Here is a 15,684-nt window from a genome sequence, read left to right on the forward strand (position 1 = left end):
CTCCCGGTCGCGGCCGGTTACGACAGAGCCTGGGATTGTTAGGTTAGATTACTCGTTGGTTATTACTGCATTGTCGGAACTAGAAGCACAAGCATTTCGCTACACTTGCATTAACATCTGCTAACCATGTGTATGTGACAAATAAAATGTGATTTGATTTGAACAGATTCCCACATCCCTACTATAGGGAACAGGGTGCTATTCAGTATTCTCTCCTCTTCTGCCAGAGTGAAGCTGCCTATCTGGGGAACATGGCTCTGGGTGGGGGACAAGACTCTGGGTGGGGGACAAGACTCTGGGTGGGGGACATGACTCTGGGTGGGGGACATGACTCTGGGTGGGGGACATGACTCTGGGTGGGGGACATGACTCTGGGTGGGGGACATGACTCTGGGTGGGGGACATGACTCTGGGTGGGGGACATGGCTCTGGGTGGGGGACATGGCTCTGGGTGGGGGACATGACTCTGGGTGGGGGGACATGACTCGGTGGGGGACATGACTCTGGGTGGGGGACATGACTCTGGGTGGGGGACATGACTCTGGGTGGGGGACATGACTCTGGGTGGGGGACATGACTCTGGGTGGGGGACATGACTCTGGGTGGGGGACATGACTCTGGGTGGGGGACATGACTCTGGGTGGGGGACATGACTCTGGGTGGGGGACATGACTCTGGGTGGGGGACATGACTCTGGGTGGGGGACATGACTCTGGGTGGGGGACATGACTCTGGGTGGGGGACATGACTCTGGGTGGGGGACATGACTGTTTAGGAAGACGTTGTAATCTAAGTAAATGAGGCGTTCAGACAGTAGTAGATGAACTGTGATTGGATCCTATAAAAGAGATATTGATCATCCCTGTAGTCAGACTACAGCTCAAGCATTCCTGGAGACCGCTCAGTGATTTAGCAGATAAGGCTTGAAAAAGGATTTGAATTGGTTCTGTTTTATGTAATATACAGTATTCCATTGATGATGATGATGATGCCTACGTCATTCGACTATCTACGATCTGCCCTTCTCTCTCCAGCTTGGCTTTCCACTTTGCCTTTCCAACTAACCCTCTATAGAACATCAGACATCTCAGAGAAGTATATTGTAGCTTCACTCCACATGTTAGACAGACTCATGCTCACGTAGTGAATTCAAGGCTCTTTACTGGGTTGGTGGAAAGGTTCAAAGTTCACCTGGATCAGATAGTTTAGATCCTTCTTTATTTAAGGTTGCTGCCCTCTGTTATCACCGAGCCTGTCTCACCTCTCTGGAGAGGTTCCCAGTGCTTGGAAGGCCTGTCTCACCTTTCTGGGGAGGTTCCCAGTACTTTGAAGGCCTGTCTCACCTCTCTGGGGAGGTTTCCAGTGTTTGGAAGGCCTGTCTCACCTCTCTGGGGAGGTTCCTAGTGCTTGGAAGGCCTGTCTCACCTCTCTGGGGAGGTTCCAAGTGCTTGGAAGGCCTGTCTCACCTCTCTGGGGAGGTTCCCAGTGCTTGGAAGGCCTGTCTCACCTCTCTAGGGAGGTTCATAGTGCTTGGAAGGCCTGTCTCACCTCTCTGGGGAGGTTCCCAGTGCTTGGAAGGCCTGCCTCACCTCTCTGGGGAGATTCCCAGTGCTTGGAAGGCCTGCCTCACCTCTCTGGGGAGATTCCCAGTGCTTGGAAGGCCTGTCTCACCTCTCTGGGGAGGTTCCCAGTGCTTGGAAGGCCTGTCTCACCTCTCTAGGGAGGTTCCTAGTGCTTGGAAGGCCTGTCTCACCTCTCTGGAGAGGTTCCCAGTGCTTGGAAGGCCTGTCTCACCTCTCTGGGGAGGTTCCTAGTGCTTGGAAGGCCCGTCTCACCTCTCTGGAGAGGTTCCCAGTGCTTGGAAGGCCTGTCTCACCTCTCTGGAGAGGTTCCCAGTGCTTGGAAGGCCTGTCTCACCTCTCTGGAGAGGTTCCCAGTGCTTGGAAGGCAGCCAAGGTTGGTCCTTTATTTAAAAGGGGGGTATCAAGCTGATCCTAACCGTTATAGGCCAATTTCTATCTTGCCCTGTTAATCAAAAGTGTTGGGAAAACTTGTCAATAATCAACTGACTGGCTCTCTGGTATCCAATCTGGTTTCCGCTCAGGTAATGGATGTGTCACTGCAACCTTAAAAGGTAATAAATGATGTCACCACTGACCTTGATTCTAAGCAATGTTGTGCTGCTATTTTTATTGGCCAACGCTTTTAATACGGTAGACAATAAATGATTGTGGATCGGCTAAGGAGTATTGGTGTCTCTGAGGGGTCTTTGGCTTGTTTGCTAACTACCACTCTCGAAGAGTGCAGCGGAAAACTGCCCGTCACCAAGGGAGTACCCCAAGGCTCGATCCTAGGCCCCACGCTCTTCTCAATTTACATCAACAACATAGCTCAGGCAGTAGGAAGCTCTTTTAATCCACTAATATGCAGATGATACAGTCTAATACTCAGCTGGCCCCTCCCTGGATTTAGTGTTGAACACTCTACGACAAAGCTTTCTTAGTGTCCAACAAGCTTTATTTGCACTTAACCTTGTTCTGAACACCTGCAAAACAAAAGGTCATGTGGTTCGGTAAGAAGAATGCCCCTCTCCCCACGTGTGTATACCACCTCTGAGGGTTTAGAGCTTGAGGTAGTCACTCCACTTTCTATTCTAGTTAGAGGCAGTCGGCGCTGTTCTGTGAAGGGAGTAGTACACAGAGTTGTACGAGATCTTCAGTTTCTTGGTAACTTGTTCCTCAGAACAAGAATAGACTGATAATGGGCTAATAATGGGCCTCTGTACGCCTATGTAGATATTCCATTAAAAATCAGCCATTTCCAGCTACACTAGTAATTTACAACATTAACAATGTCTACACTGTATTTCTGATCAATGTGATGTTATTTTAATGGACAAAAAAAAAATGTTTTCCTTTCAAAAACAAGGACATTTCTAAGTGACCCCAAACCTCTTTTGAATGGTTGTGTGTGTGTGTGTGTGTGTGTGTGTATATATATACCACCCGGTTACTCTCAACCCTGCACCTTAGAGGCTGCTGCCCTATACACATGGAATCACTGGTTACTCTCAACCCTGCACCTTAGAGGCTGCTGCCCTATACACATGGAATCACTGGTTACTCTCAACCCTGCACCTTAGAGGCTGCTGCCCTATATACATGGAATCACTGGTTACTCTCAACCCTGCACCTTAGAGGCTGCTGCCCTATATACATGGAATCACTGGTTACTCTCAACCCTGCATCTTAGAGGCTGCTGCCCTATACACATGGAATCACTGGTTACTCTCAACCCTGCACCTTAGAGGCTGCTGCCCTATAGACATGGAATCACTGGTTACTCTCAACCCTGCACCTTAGAGGCTGCTGCCCTATACACATGGAATCACTGGTCACTCTCAACCCTGCACCTTAGAGGCTGCTGCCCTATATACATGGAATCACTGGTTACTCTCAACCCTGCACCTTAGAGGCTGCTGCCCTATACACATGGAATCACTGGTTACTCTCAACCCTGCACCTTAGAGGCTGCTGCCCTATACACATGGAATCACTGGTTACTCTCAACCCTGCACCTTAGAGGCTGCTGCCCTATATACATGGAATCACTGGTTACTCTCAACCCTGCACCTTAGAGGCTGCTGCCCTATACACATGGAATCACTGGTTACTCTCAACCCTGCACCTTAGAGGCTGCTGCCCTATACACATGGAATCACTGGTTACTCTCAACCCTGCACCTTAGAGGCTGCTGCCCTATACACATGGAATCACTGGTTACTCTCAACCCTGCACCTTAGAGGCTGCTGCCCTATACACATGGAATCACTGGTCACTCTCAACCCTGCACCTTAGAGGCTGCTGCCCTATAGACATGGAATCACTGGTCACTCTCAACCCTGCACCTTAGAGGCTGCTGCCCTATATACATGGAATCACTGGTTACTCTCAACCCTGCACCTTAGAGGCTGCTGCCCTATACACATGGAATCACTGGTTACTCTCAACCCTGCACCTTAGAGGCTGCTGCCCTATATACATGGAATCACTGGTCACCTTAATAATGGAACACTAGTCAGTTTAATAATGTTTACATACTGCTATACTCATCTCATACTGTATGTATATACTGTATTCTATTAGACTACGACATTGCTCGTCCTAATATTTATATATTTAATTTATATACTTATACTTATTTATTTATAGACTTAATTACATTATTTTACTTTTAGATGTGTGTGTATGGTTGTGAATTGTTAGATACTACTGCACTGTTGGAGCTAGAAACACAAGCATTTAGTTAGATACTACTGCACTGTTGGAGCTAGAAACATAAGCATTTAGTTAGATACTACTGCACTGTTGGAGCTAGAAACACAAGTATTTAGTCAGATATTACTGCACTGTTGGAGCTAGAAACACAAGTATTTAGTCAGATATTACTGCACTGTTGGAGCTAGGAACACAAGTATTTCGCTTCATCAGCAATAACATCTCCTAAATATGTGTATGTGACCAAATAACATTTGATTTGCCATATGTTATCCGTCTGTTACACATACTGGATACTGAGCTGTACAAATAAAGTCATCGACACCCTGTGTGTATTTACAGACAATGTACAGATTAAATTACCTATTAGATTTAACTTACACTAAACGTGATGGATGGTATGTAAATTACTATAGTTCAGCATCATCACAAGTGGAGCAACAAGCCTGGAGGCAAATCCACAGTACAGACATGATCATGCATTACCCAGAACTGGACAGGGTAGGGGGGGCAGAGTAGGGCAGGGGGGGGCAGAGTAGGGCAGGGAGGGGGCAGAGTAGGGCAGGGTAGGAGAGGCAGAGTAGGACAGGGAGGGGGGGGCAGAGTAGACAGGGAGGGGGCAGAGTAGGGCAGGGAGGGGGCAGAGTAGGGCAGGGTAGGAGGGGCAGAGTAGGGCAGGGAGGGGGGGGCAGAGTAGGGCAGGGGGGGCAGAGTAGGGCAGGGAGGGGGGGGGGCAGAGTAGACAGGGAGGGGGCAGAGTAGGGCAGGGAGGGGGCAGAGTAGGGCAGGGAGGGGGCAGAGTAGGGCAGGGTAGGAGAGGCAGAGTAGGGCAGGGTAGGAGAGGCAGAGTAGGGCAGGGAGGGGGCAGAGTAGGGCAGGGTAGGAGAGGCAGAGTAAGGCAGGGTAGGAAAGGCAGAGTAGGGCAGGGTAGGAGAGGCAGAGTAGGGCAGGGAGGGGGCAGAGTAGGGCAGGGTAGGAGGGGCAGAGTAGGGCAGGGTAGGGGGGGCAGAGTATGGCAGGGTAGGAGGGGCAGAGTAGGGCAGGGTAGGAGGGGCAGAGTAGGGCAGGAGAGGCAGAGGGAGGGGGGGGGCAGAGTAGACAGGGAGGGGGCAGAGTAGGGCAGGGAGGGGGCAGAGTAGGGCAGGGAGGGGGCAGAGTAGGGCAGGGTAGGAGAGGCAGAGTAGGGCAGGGTAGGAGGGGCAGAGTAGGGCAGGGTAGGGGGGGCAGAGTAGGGCAGGGTAGGAGGGGCAGAGTAGGGCAGGGTAGGAGAGGCAGAGTAGGGCAGGGTAGAAGAGGCCGAGTAGGGCAGGGTAGGAGAGGCAGAGTAGGGCAGGGTAGGAGAGGCAGAGTAGGGCAGGGTAGGAGGGGCAGAGTAGGGCAGGGAGGGGGCAGAGTAGGGCAGGGTAGGAGGGGCAGAGTAGGGCAGGGTAGGGGAGGCAGAGTAGGGCAGGGTAGGAGGGGCAGAGTAGGGCAGGGTAGGAGGGGCAGAGTAGGGCAGGAGAGGCAGAGTAGGGCAGGGTAGGAGAGGCAGAGTAGGGCAGGGTAGGAGGGGCAGAGTAGGGCAGGGAGGGGGCAGAGTAGGGCAGGGTAGGAGGGGCAGAGTAGGGCAGGAGAGGCAGAGTAGGGCAGGGTAGGGGGGGCAGAGTAGGGCAGGGTAGGAGGGGCAGAGTAGGGCAGGGTAGGGGGGGCAGAGTAGGGCAGGGTAGGAGGGGCAGAGTAGGGCAGGGTAGGGGGGGCAGAGTAGGGCAGGAAGGGGGCAGAGTAGGGCAGGGAGGGAGGGGCAGAGTAGGGCAGGAGAGGCAGAGTAGGGCAGGGTAGGGGGGGCAGAGTAGGGCAGGGTAGGGGGGCAGAGTAGGGCAGGGTAGGAGGGGCAGAGTAGGGCAGGGTAGGAGGGGCAGAGTAGGGCAGGGTAGGGGGGGCAGAGTAGGGCAGGGAGGGGGCAGAGTAGGGCAGGGTAGGAGGGGCAGAGTAGGGCAGGAGAGGCAGAGTAGGGCAGGGTAGGGGGGGCAGAGTAGGGCAGGGTAGGAGGGGCAGAGTAGGGCAGGGTAGGAGGGGCAGAGTAGGGCAGGGTAGGGAGGGCAGAGTAGGGCAGGAAGGGGGCAGAGTAGGGCAGGGAGGGAGGGGAGTAGGGGGGGCAGAGTAGGACAGGAAGGGGGCAGAGTAGGGCAGGGAGGGGGGGGAGTAGGGCAGGGAGGGGGGGGGGAGTAGGGGGGCAGAGTAGGGCGGGGAGGGGGGGAGTAGGGCAGGGGGGGGGGGGGTAGGGGGGGCAGAGTAGGGCAGGGCAGGGTAGGATGGTCAGAGTAGGAAGGGGGCAGAGTAGGGCAGGGTAGGGGGGGGCAGAGTAGGGCAGGCAGGGAGGGGAGTAGGGGGGGGCAGAGTAGGACAGGAAGGGGGCAGAGTAGGGCAGGGAGGGGGGGGAGTAGGGCAGGGAGGGGGGGGAGTAGGGGGGCAGAGTAGGGCGGGGAGGGAGAGGAGTAGGAGGGGCAGAGTAGGACAGGAGGGGGGCAGAGTAGGGCAGGGTAGGAGGGGCAGAGTAGGGCAGGAAGGGGGCAGAGTAGGGCAGAGTAGGGGGGGCAGAGTAGGGGGGGGCAGAGTAGGGGGGGCAGAGTAGGGCGGGGGCAGAGTAGGGGGGGCAGAGTAGGGGGGGCAGAGTAGGGCAGGGAGGGGGGGGCAGAGTAGGGGGGGGGGGGTACTTACCGACATGGCAGCATGGTCATTGCAGTTATTCTGAGCAGAACCAGAACCACCCAAACAAATGAAACATGTCCAGAATAGGAGGGAGAGAAAGGATGGCAACAATAAATGGACAGGAAAAGAAAAACCAGAGACAGACCCAGCATGCTTGGCAGAGGAAGTCAAATCAATAGAGAAATACATTATAGATTTACATCACTGTGGGAGACAGAGGAGACATTCCTGAAGAAAAACATCTTAAAAACAGAACGGGAATAAAAAGCTGGAAATGATTGTATTCAAGATAAGGAAGCTGGTGTACAAAGCAACCAGGTCTGGTTTGGTCTGGGGTTTCACCAGCAACAGGTCTGGTCTGGGGTTCAACCAGCAACAGGTCTGGTCTGGGGTTTCACCAGCAACAGGTCTGATCTGGGGTTTCACCAGCAACAGGTCTGGTCTGGGGTTCCACCAGCAACAGGTCTGGTCTGGGGTTCAACCAGCAACAGGTCTGGTCTGGGGTTCAACCAGCAACAGGTCTGGTCTGGGGTTCCACCAGCAACAGGTCTGGTCTGGGGTTCCACCAGCAACAGGTCTGGTCTGGGGTTCAACCAGCAACAGGTCTGGTCTGGGGTTTCACCAGCAACAGGTCTGGTCTGGGGTTTCACCAGCAACAGGTCTGGTCTGGGGTTCAACCAGCAACAGGTCTGGTCTGGGGTTCAACCAGCAACAGGTCTGGTCTGGGGTTTCACCAGCAACAGGTCTGGTCTGGGGTTCCACCAGCAACAAGAGCACAGCGTATGTCCTCTGTCTCTAGCTGCTTGCCGACCAACTGGGATTGGCTCTTTGGTCTGTTTCATTGCAGTTGTTCTCCCCCAGAAATTACAATCTCATTTTGTTATGTCGTTTTGCTCTAACGATTCATATCCTCCCCAGTCACTCTTCAGTCTAACATTATGCCAAGTCATTATCAAAACCTAGAATGATCTTGTTCCCTTGAGCTTTTCTGTGGAACTAAAAGAGAATGAAAATGGCCCCGAAGATAAGCAGTACACAACTCCAACACTGAATACACATTACTGTAGTACACAACTCCAACACTGAATACACATTACTGTAGTACACAACTCCAACACTGAATACACATTACTGTAGTACACAACTCCAACATTGAATACACAGTACATAACACTGAATACACATTACTGTAGTACACAACTCCAACACTGAATACACAGTACTGCAGTACACAACTCCAACACTGAATACACAGTACATAACACTGAATACACATTACTGTAGTACACAACTCCAACACTGAATACACAGTACATAACACTGAATACACATTACTGTAGTACACAACTCCAACACTGAATACACAGTACATAACACTGAATACACATTACTGTAGTACACAACTCCAACATTGAATACACAGTACATAACACTGAATACACATTACTGTAGTACACAACTCCAACATTGAATACACAGTACTGCAGTGCACAACTCCAACACTGAATACACAGTACATAACACTGAATACACATTACTGTAGTACACAACTCCAACACTGAATACACAGTACTGCAGTACACAACTCCAACACTGAATACACAGTACATAACACTGAATACACATTACTGTAGTACACAACTCCAACACTGAATACACAGTACTGCAGTACACAACTCCAACACTGAATACACAGTACATAACACTGAATACACAGTACATAACACTGAATACACAGTACTGTAGTACACAACTCCAACACTGAATACACAGTACTGCAGTACACAACTCCAACACTGAATACACAGTACATAACACTGAATACACAGTACATAACACTGAATACACATTACTGCAGTACACAACTCCAACACTGAATACACAGTACTGCAGTACAGGACTGTGTGGGTATCATCAACAGCGTCACTCAACCCAATGAGAAGCACAGTAGATACACATTACTGCAGTACAGGACTGCAGCCATGCCACAGTGGGTATCATCAACAGCGTCACTCAACCTAATGAGAAGCACAGTAGATACAAGTCACCACCGTGACGTAACACTGATACAAGAACAACACTTCAACAAACACACTACCACAATAACTCACAACAAAACTCCATCTCCCAGAGTTCCCCTGCCTGCGGGGGGGGGGGAGTGGCTAACTCACCGGCAGGTGTGTGAAGACCTGGAAGGTGCTGCGGAGGAAGTTGATGAGGTCCATGAGGTATCCACTGGCCTGGCCGTCCGACTCCGGCATGCCCCAATCATAGTCTGCCAGCTGGATAAACTCATCTATCTTCTGGTTCAGTTTGGTGTAGATCTCTCCCTCTGCTGCATGGCGTGCATCCTGGATACACCAGACAGGGAACACCAGCACGTCAGTACTACGGAGGTTACTACTGACAGAATGAGCTGAACACCAGCACGTCAGTACTACGGAGGTTACTACAGACAGGGAACACCAGCACGTCAGTACTACGGAGGTTACTACTGACAGAATGAGCTGAACGCCAGGTAAGACTACGGAGGTTACTACTGACAGAATGAGCTGAACGCCAGGTAAGACTACGGAGGTTACTACTGACAGAATGAGCTGAACGCCAGGTAAGACTACGGAGGTTACTACTGACAGAATGAGCTGAACGCCAGGTAAGACTACGGAGGTTACTACTGACAGAATGAGCAGAACGCCAGGTAAGACTACGGAGGTTACTACTGACAGAATGAGCAGAACGCCAGGTAAGACTACGGAGGTTACTACTGACAGAATGAGCAGAACGACAGGTAAGACTACGGAGGTTACTACTGACAGAATGAGCTGAACGCCAGGTAAGACTACGGAGGTTACTACTGACAGAATGAGCAGAACGCCAGGTAAGACTACGGAGGTTACTACTGACAGAATGAGCAGAACGCCAGGTAAGACTACGGAGGTTACTACTGACAGAATGAGCTGAACGCCAGGTAAGACTACGGAGGTTACTACTGACAGAATGAGCTGAACGCCAGGTAAGACTACGGAGGTTACTACTGACAGAATGAGCTGAACGCCAGGTAAGACTACGGAGGTTACTACTGACAGAATGAGCTGAACGTCAGTACTACGGAGGTTAATACAGACAGAATGAGCTGAACGCCAGGTAAGACTACGGAGGTTACTACTGACAGAATGAGCTGAACGTCAGTACTACGGAGGTTACTACTGACAGAATGAGCTGAACGTCAGTACTACGGAGGTTACTACAGACAGAATGAGCTGAACGTCAGTACTACGGAGGTTACTACAGACAGAATGAGCTGAACGTCAGTACTACGGAGGTTACTACAGACAGAATGAGCAGAACGCCAGGTAAGACTACGGAGGTTACTACTGACAGAATGAGCTGAACGCCAGGTAAGACTACGGAGGTTACTACTGACAGAATGAGCTGAACGCCAGGTAAGACTACGGAGGTCACTACAGACAGAATGAGCTGAACGCCAGGTAAGACTACGGAGGTTACTACAGACAGAATGAGCTGAATGTCAGGTAAGACTACGTCAGTACACGTTGATGAACTACGCTGAAGTACTGGAAGCGCTGTAAAGTTTATGACAATTCCCTTATTCCAGCGGCAACACAAGAGAAGAGACTATGACTAATGAATATACCTTAAAAGTTTTGGTTGGTTTAATAGTTATATCAAGTTAGTGAAGTAGAAACACTGATGGAGAATTCAGATTTCCTACAGTACCTTAAAGGTGGAAAGTCCGTAGAGCCGCGTGGTGTGCACGGTCTCAGGTGAGACGTTGGTGATGTTGGTGATGAAGTCCTCCAGGTATTTACAGGCCTGCTCCAGGTGGGTTGTGTTAATGATGATCTGAACCAACTGTAACACAAAGAGAGACGTAAATGGGACCAAGTGGGTCAACTGGAAAATATATCAACAACCTTACACTTTTCTTAAATTATTCCTTTTCAAATAAGATAAAATAGAAAACTAAATATTTTGGTGACCACACCTTGCAGAACCAGTTTTTTAAAACATTTGTTATAGTAAACTTAGGTTTACAATTATTATCACCCCTGAGCTAGTAGTTGGTGGCCTTAGGCCAAGATAACTGACAACAAGCTTCCTTTAGCCATCAATGAGTTCCACCTTTCTACCGACCATTCGTCCCTCAGCAACAAACTGTAATTCTCTAATTCTCAATGTTTCAGGTGGTGCTCTAATTCTCAATGTTTCAGGTGGTGTCCTCCACCAACTGCTCTAATTCTTCAATGTTTCAGGTGGTGCCCTCCACCAACTGCTCTAATTCTCAATGTTTCAGGTGGTGCCCCCCACCAACTGCTCTAATTCTCCAATGTTTCAGGTGGTGCCCCCCACCAACTGCTCTAATTCTCAATGTTTCAGGTGGTGTCCTCCACCAACTGCTCTAATTCTTCAATGTTTCAGGTGGTGCCCTCCACCAACTGCTCTAATTCTCAATGTTTCAGGTGGTGCCCTCCACCAACTGCTCTAATTCTCAATGTTTCAGGTGGTGCCCTCCACCAACTGCTCTAATTCTTCAATATTTCAGGTGGTGCCCTCCACCAACTGCTCTAATTCTTCAATATTTCAGGTGGTGCCCTCCACCAACTGCTCTAATTCTTCAATATTTCAGGTGGTGCCCTCCACCAACTGCTCTAATTCTTCAATATTTCAGGTGGTGCCCTCCACCAACTGCTCTAACTCTCAATGTTTCAGGTGGTGCCCTCCACCAACTGCTCTAATTCTTCAATGTTTCAGGTGGTGCCCTCCACCAACTGCTCTAATTCTCAATGTTTCAGGTGGTGCCCTCCACCAACTGCTCTAATTCTTCAATGTTTCAGGTGGTGCCCCCCACCAACTGCTCTAATTCTCCAATGTTTCAGGTGGTGCCCCCCACCAACTGCTCTAATTCTCAATATTTCAGGTGGTGCCCCCCACCAACTGCTCTAATTCTTCAATATTTCAGGTGGTGCCCCCCACCAACTGCTCTAATTCTTCAATGTTTCAGGTGGTGCCCTCCACCAACTGCTCTAATTCTCAATGTTTCAGGTGGTGCCCTCCACCAACTGCTCTAATTCTTCAATATTTCAGGTGGTGCCCTCCACCAACTGCTCTAATTCTCAATGTTTCAGGTGGTGCCCGCCACCAACTGCTCTAATTCTTCAATGTTTCAGGTGGTGCCCCCCACCAACTGCTCTAATTCTTCAATGTTTCAGGTGGTGCCCTCCACCAACTGCTCTAATTCTTCAATGTTTCAGGTGGTGCCCCCCACCAACTGCTCTAATTCTTCAATGTTTCAGGTGGTGCCCTCCACCAACTGCTCTAATTCTCAATGTTTCAGGTGGTGCCCTCCACCAACTGCTCTAATTCTCAATGTTTCAGGTGGTGCCCTCCACCAACTGCTCTAATTCTCAATGTTTCAGGTGGTGCCCTCCACCAACTGCTCTAATTCTTCAATATTTCAGGTGGTGCCCTCCACCAACTGCTCTAATTCTCAATGTTTCAGGTGGTGCCCTCCACCAACTGCTCTAATTCTTCAATGTTTCAGGTGGTGCCCCCCACCAACTGCTCTAATTCTCCAATGTTTCAGGTGGTGCCCCCCACCAACTGCTCTAATTCTCAATATTTCAGGTGGTGCCCCCCACCAACTGCTCTAATTCTTCAATATTTCAGGTGGTGCCCTCCACCAACTGCTGTAATTCTTCAATGTTTCAGGTGGTGCCCTCCACCAACTGCTCTAATTCTCAATGTTTCAGGTGGTGCCCTCCACCAACTGCTCTAATTCTTCAATATTTCAGGTGGTGCCCTCCACCAACTGCTCTAATTCTTCAATATTTCAGGTGGTGCCCTCCACCAACTGGTCTAATTCTCAATGTTTCAGGTGGTGCCCCCCACCAACTGCTCTAATTCTTCAATGTTTCAGGTGGTGCCCTCCACCAACTGCTCTAATTCTTCAATATTTCAGGTGGTGCCCCCCACCAACTGCTCTAATTCTTCAATGTTTCAGGTGGTGCCCCCCACCAACTGCTCTAATTCTTCAATATTTCAGGTGGTGCCCCCCACCAACTGCTCTAATTCTTCAATGTTTCAGGTGGTGCCCTCCACCAACTGCTCTAATTCTCAATGTTTCAGGTGGTGCCCTCCACCAACTGCTCTAATTCTTCAATATTTCAGGTGGTGCCCTCCACCAACTGCTCTAATTCTCAATGTTTCAGGTGGTGCCCCCCACCAACTGCTCTAATTCTTCAATGTTTCAGGTGGTGCCCCCCACCAACTGCTCTAATTCTTCAATGTTTCAGGTGGTGCCCTCCACCAACTGCTCTAATTCTTCAATGTTTCAGGTGGTGCCCTCCACCAACTGCTCTAATTCTCAATGTTTCAGGTGGTGCCCTCCACCAACTGCTCTAATTCTCAATATTTCAGGTGGTGCCCCCCACCAACTGCTGTTGTCAGATCTCGCCATAGGTTTTGGATGCGATTCAGATCTGGACTCTTCTCTGGCCACTCCAGAGCAGTCCAGCATTTCTTCTTAACCATTCCTGGGTGGTAGAGTGGCCAGACGAAAGCTACTCCTCAGTAAAAAGATTCTATGGTCTGATGCCAAGTCTAGAGGAAACCTGGCACCATACCTACGGTGAAGAATGCTGGTGGCAGCATTATGCCGTGTGGATGTTTTTCAGGGGCAGGGACTGGGAGACTAGTCAGGATCGAGGGAAAGATGAACGGAGAAAAGTACAGAGAGATCCTTGATGAAAACCTGCTCCAGAGCACTCAGGACCTCCGACTGGGCAGAAGGTTCACCCTCCAATGGGACAACGACCCTAAGCACACAGCCAAGACAACACAGGAGTGGATTTGGGACAAGTCTCCGAATGTCCTTGAGTGGCCCAGCCAGAGCCTGGATTTGAACCCCATCAAAAAGCTTGAATTCGTGCCACAAACAGACAAATAACGGTGCAGTATAAAAGTGGTGTGCAGAACGGGATCTCGGAAAGCACAACATATCGGTCCTTTTCACGGATGGGCTATTGCAGCAGGCGACCACACCGGGTTCCTATCAGCTAAAAACAAGAAGGAGCGACTCCAATGGAAACGTTCCTGTTGAGTCATGGAAGTGTCAGGATTAGTCCCAGGGATAGAGGGGAAAGACGCATCCTGCCTGGCGTCAACGGTACGCAGCGATCCGAAATCCAAGAAGAATTCAAGCTTTTCTGGTGGGTCCAACCCTGTACTAGATAGGCCGCCCCCAGGTGGTAAGGGTAGGTAACAACACATCCGCCACACTAATCCTCAACACAGGGCCCCTCAGGAGTGTGTGCTCAGCCCCCTCCTGTACTCCCTGTTCACTCATTACTGCACGGCCCGGCACGACTCCAACACCATCATTAAGTTTGCCGATGACACAACAGTGGTAGGCCAGATCACCGACAACGATGAGACAGCCTATAGGGAGGTCAGAGACCTGGCCGTGTGGTGGATAAATAACAACCTATCCCTCAACGTGATCAAGACAAAGGAGATGATTGTGGACTACAGGAAAAGGAGGACCAAGCACTCCCCCATTCTCATTGACGGGCTGTAGTGAAGCTTCAAGTTCCTCGGTGTCCACATCACTAACAATCTAACCATCTAACATCTAACATGGTCTAAGCACACCAAAACAGTCGTGAAGAGGGCACGACAACACCTTCCCCCCCCTCAGGAGACTGAAAAGATTTGGCATGGGTCCTCAGATCCTCAAAAGGTTCTACAGCTGCACCATTGAGAGCATGGTTGCATCACTGCCTGGTACAGCAACTGCTCAGCATCCGACCACAAGGCACTACAGAGGGTAGTGGGTACAGTCCAGTACATCACTGTGGCCAAGCTTCCTGCCATCTAGGACTGGTTGCATCACTGCCTGGTACAGTAACTGCTCAGCCTCCGACCACAAGGCACTACAGAGGGTAGTGGGTACAGTCCAGTACATCACTGTGGCCAAGCTTCCTGCCATCTAGGACCTCTATACCAGGGGCGGTGTCAGAGGAAGGCCTTAAAAATTGCTCCAGCCTCCAGCCACCCTAGTCATAGACTGTTCTCTCTGCTACCGCACAGCAAGCGGTACGGGAGCGCCCACTCCTGAACATCTAATCAAATGGCTAACAAGACTATCTGCATTGCCGCCCATCCGCCCCCCCTCTTCTACACTGTTGGTACCCTCTGTAATTATCTATGTATAGTCACTTTAATAACTCTACTTACATGTACATATTAGCTCAACACCGGTGCCCCCGCACTTTGACTCTGTACTGGTACCCCCCTGTATATAGTCTCGCTACTGTTATTTTACTGCTGCTCTTTAATTACTTGTTGCTTTTATTTCTTATTCATATTTTTTAAACTGCATTGTTGGTTAGGGGCTTGTAAATAATCATGTCAGTGTAAGGTTGTATTCGGCGCATGTGACTAATACAATTTGAGTCAGTTCATCAAATTTCTGCCCTGTTAGAACTGCCCCAGTCAACTGTAAGTGCTGTTATAGTGAAGTGGACATGTCTAGGAACAACAACGGCTCAGCCACGAAGTGGTAGGTACACAAGCTCACAGAACGGGGCTGTCGAGTTTTGAAGCGCGTAGAGCATAAAAAAAAAAGATTGGTTACAACACTCACTACTGAGTTCCAAACTGCCTCTGGAAGCAACGTCAGCACAAGAACTGTTCGTCG

The 15,684-nt window shown here is 50.2% G+C and overlaps 1 protein-coding gene across 7 annotated transcripts in view; it reads right to left on the bottom strand.

The window, feature by feature from the left end:
- The window catches only part of LOC110511642 (exocyst complex component 6), a 127,747-nt gene that overhangs the window by 41,535 nt on the left and 70,528 nt on the right, over positions 1-15,684 (bottom strand). For 4 of the 7 annotated variants that reach the window (XM_036972091.1, XM_036972090.1, XM_036972092.1 and 1 more), the window contains exons 15-17: positions 10,704-10,838; positions 9,137-9,316; positions 6,975-7,004 (exon numbers count right to left, since the gene is read on the bottom strand). In XM_036972091.1, coding sequence (XP_036827986.1) covers positions 6,975-7,004; positions 9,137-9,316; positions 10,704-10,838 — 345 coding nt within the window. The remainder of the gene's footprint in view (positions 1-6,974; positions 7,005-9,136; positions 9,317-10,703; positions 10,839-15,684) is intronic. The other 3 variants (XM_036972094.1, XM_036972095.1, XM_036972096.1) reach the window with 1 other exon arrangement.

The sequence above is a fragment of the Oncorhynchus mykiss genome, unplaced genomic scaffold (genome assembly GCF_013265735.2).
Source record: "Oncorhynchus mykiss isolate Arlee unplaced genomic scaffold, USDA_OmykA_1.1 un_scaffold_119, whole genome shotgun sequence".
NCBI classification, from domain to species: Eukaryota; Metazoa; Chordata; class Actinopteri; order Salmoniformes; family Salmonidae; genus Oncorhynchus; species Oncorhynchus mykiss.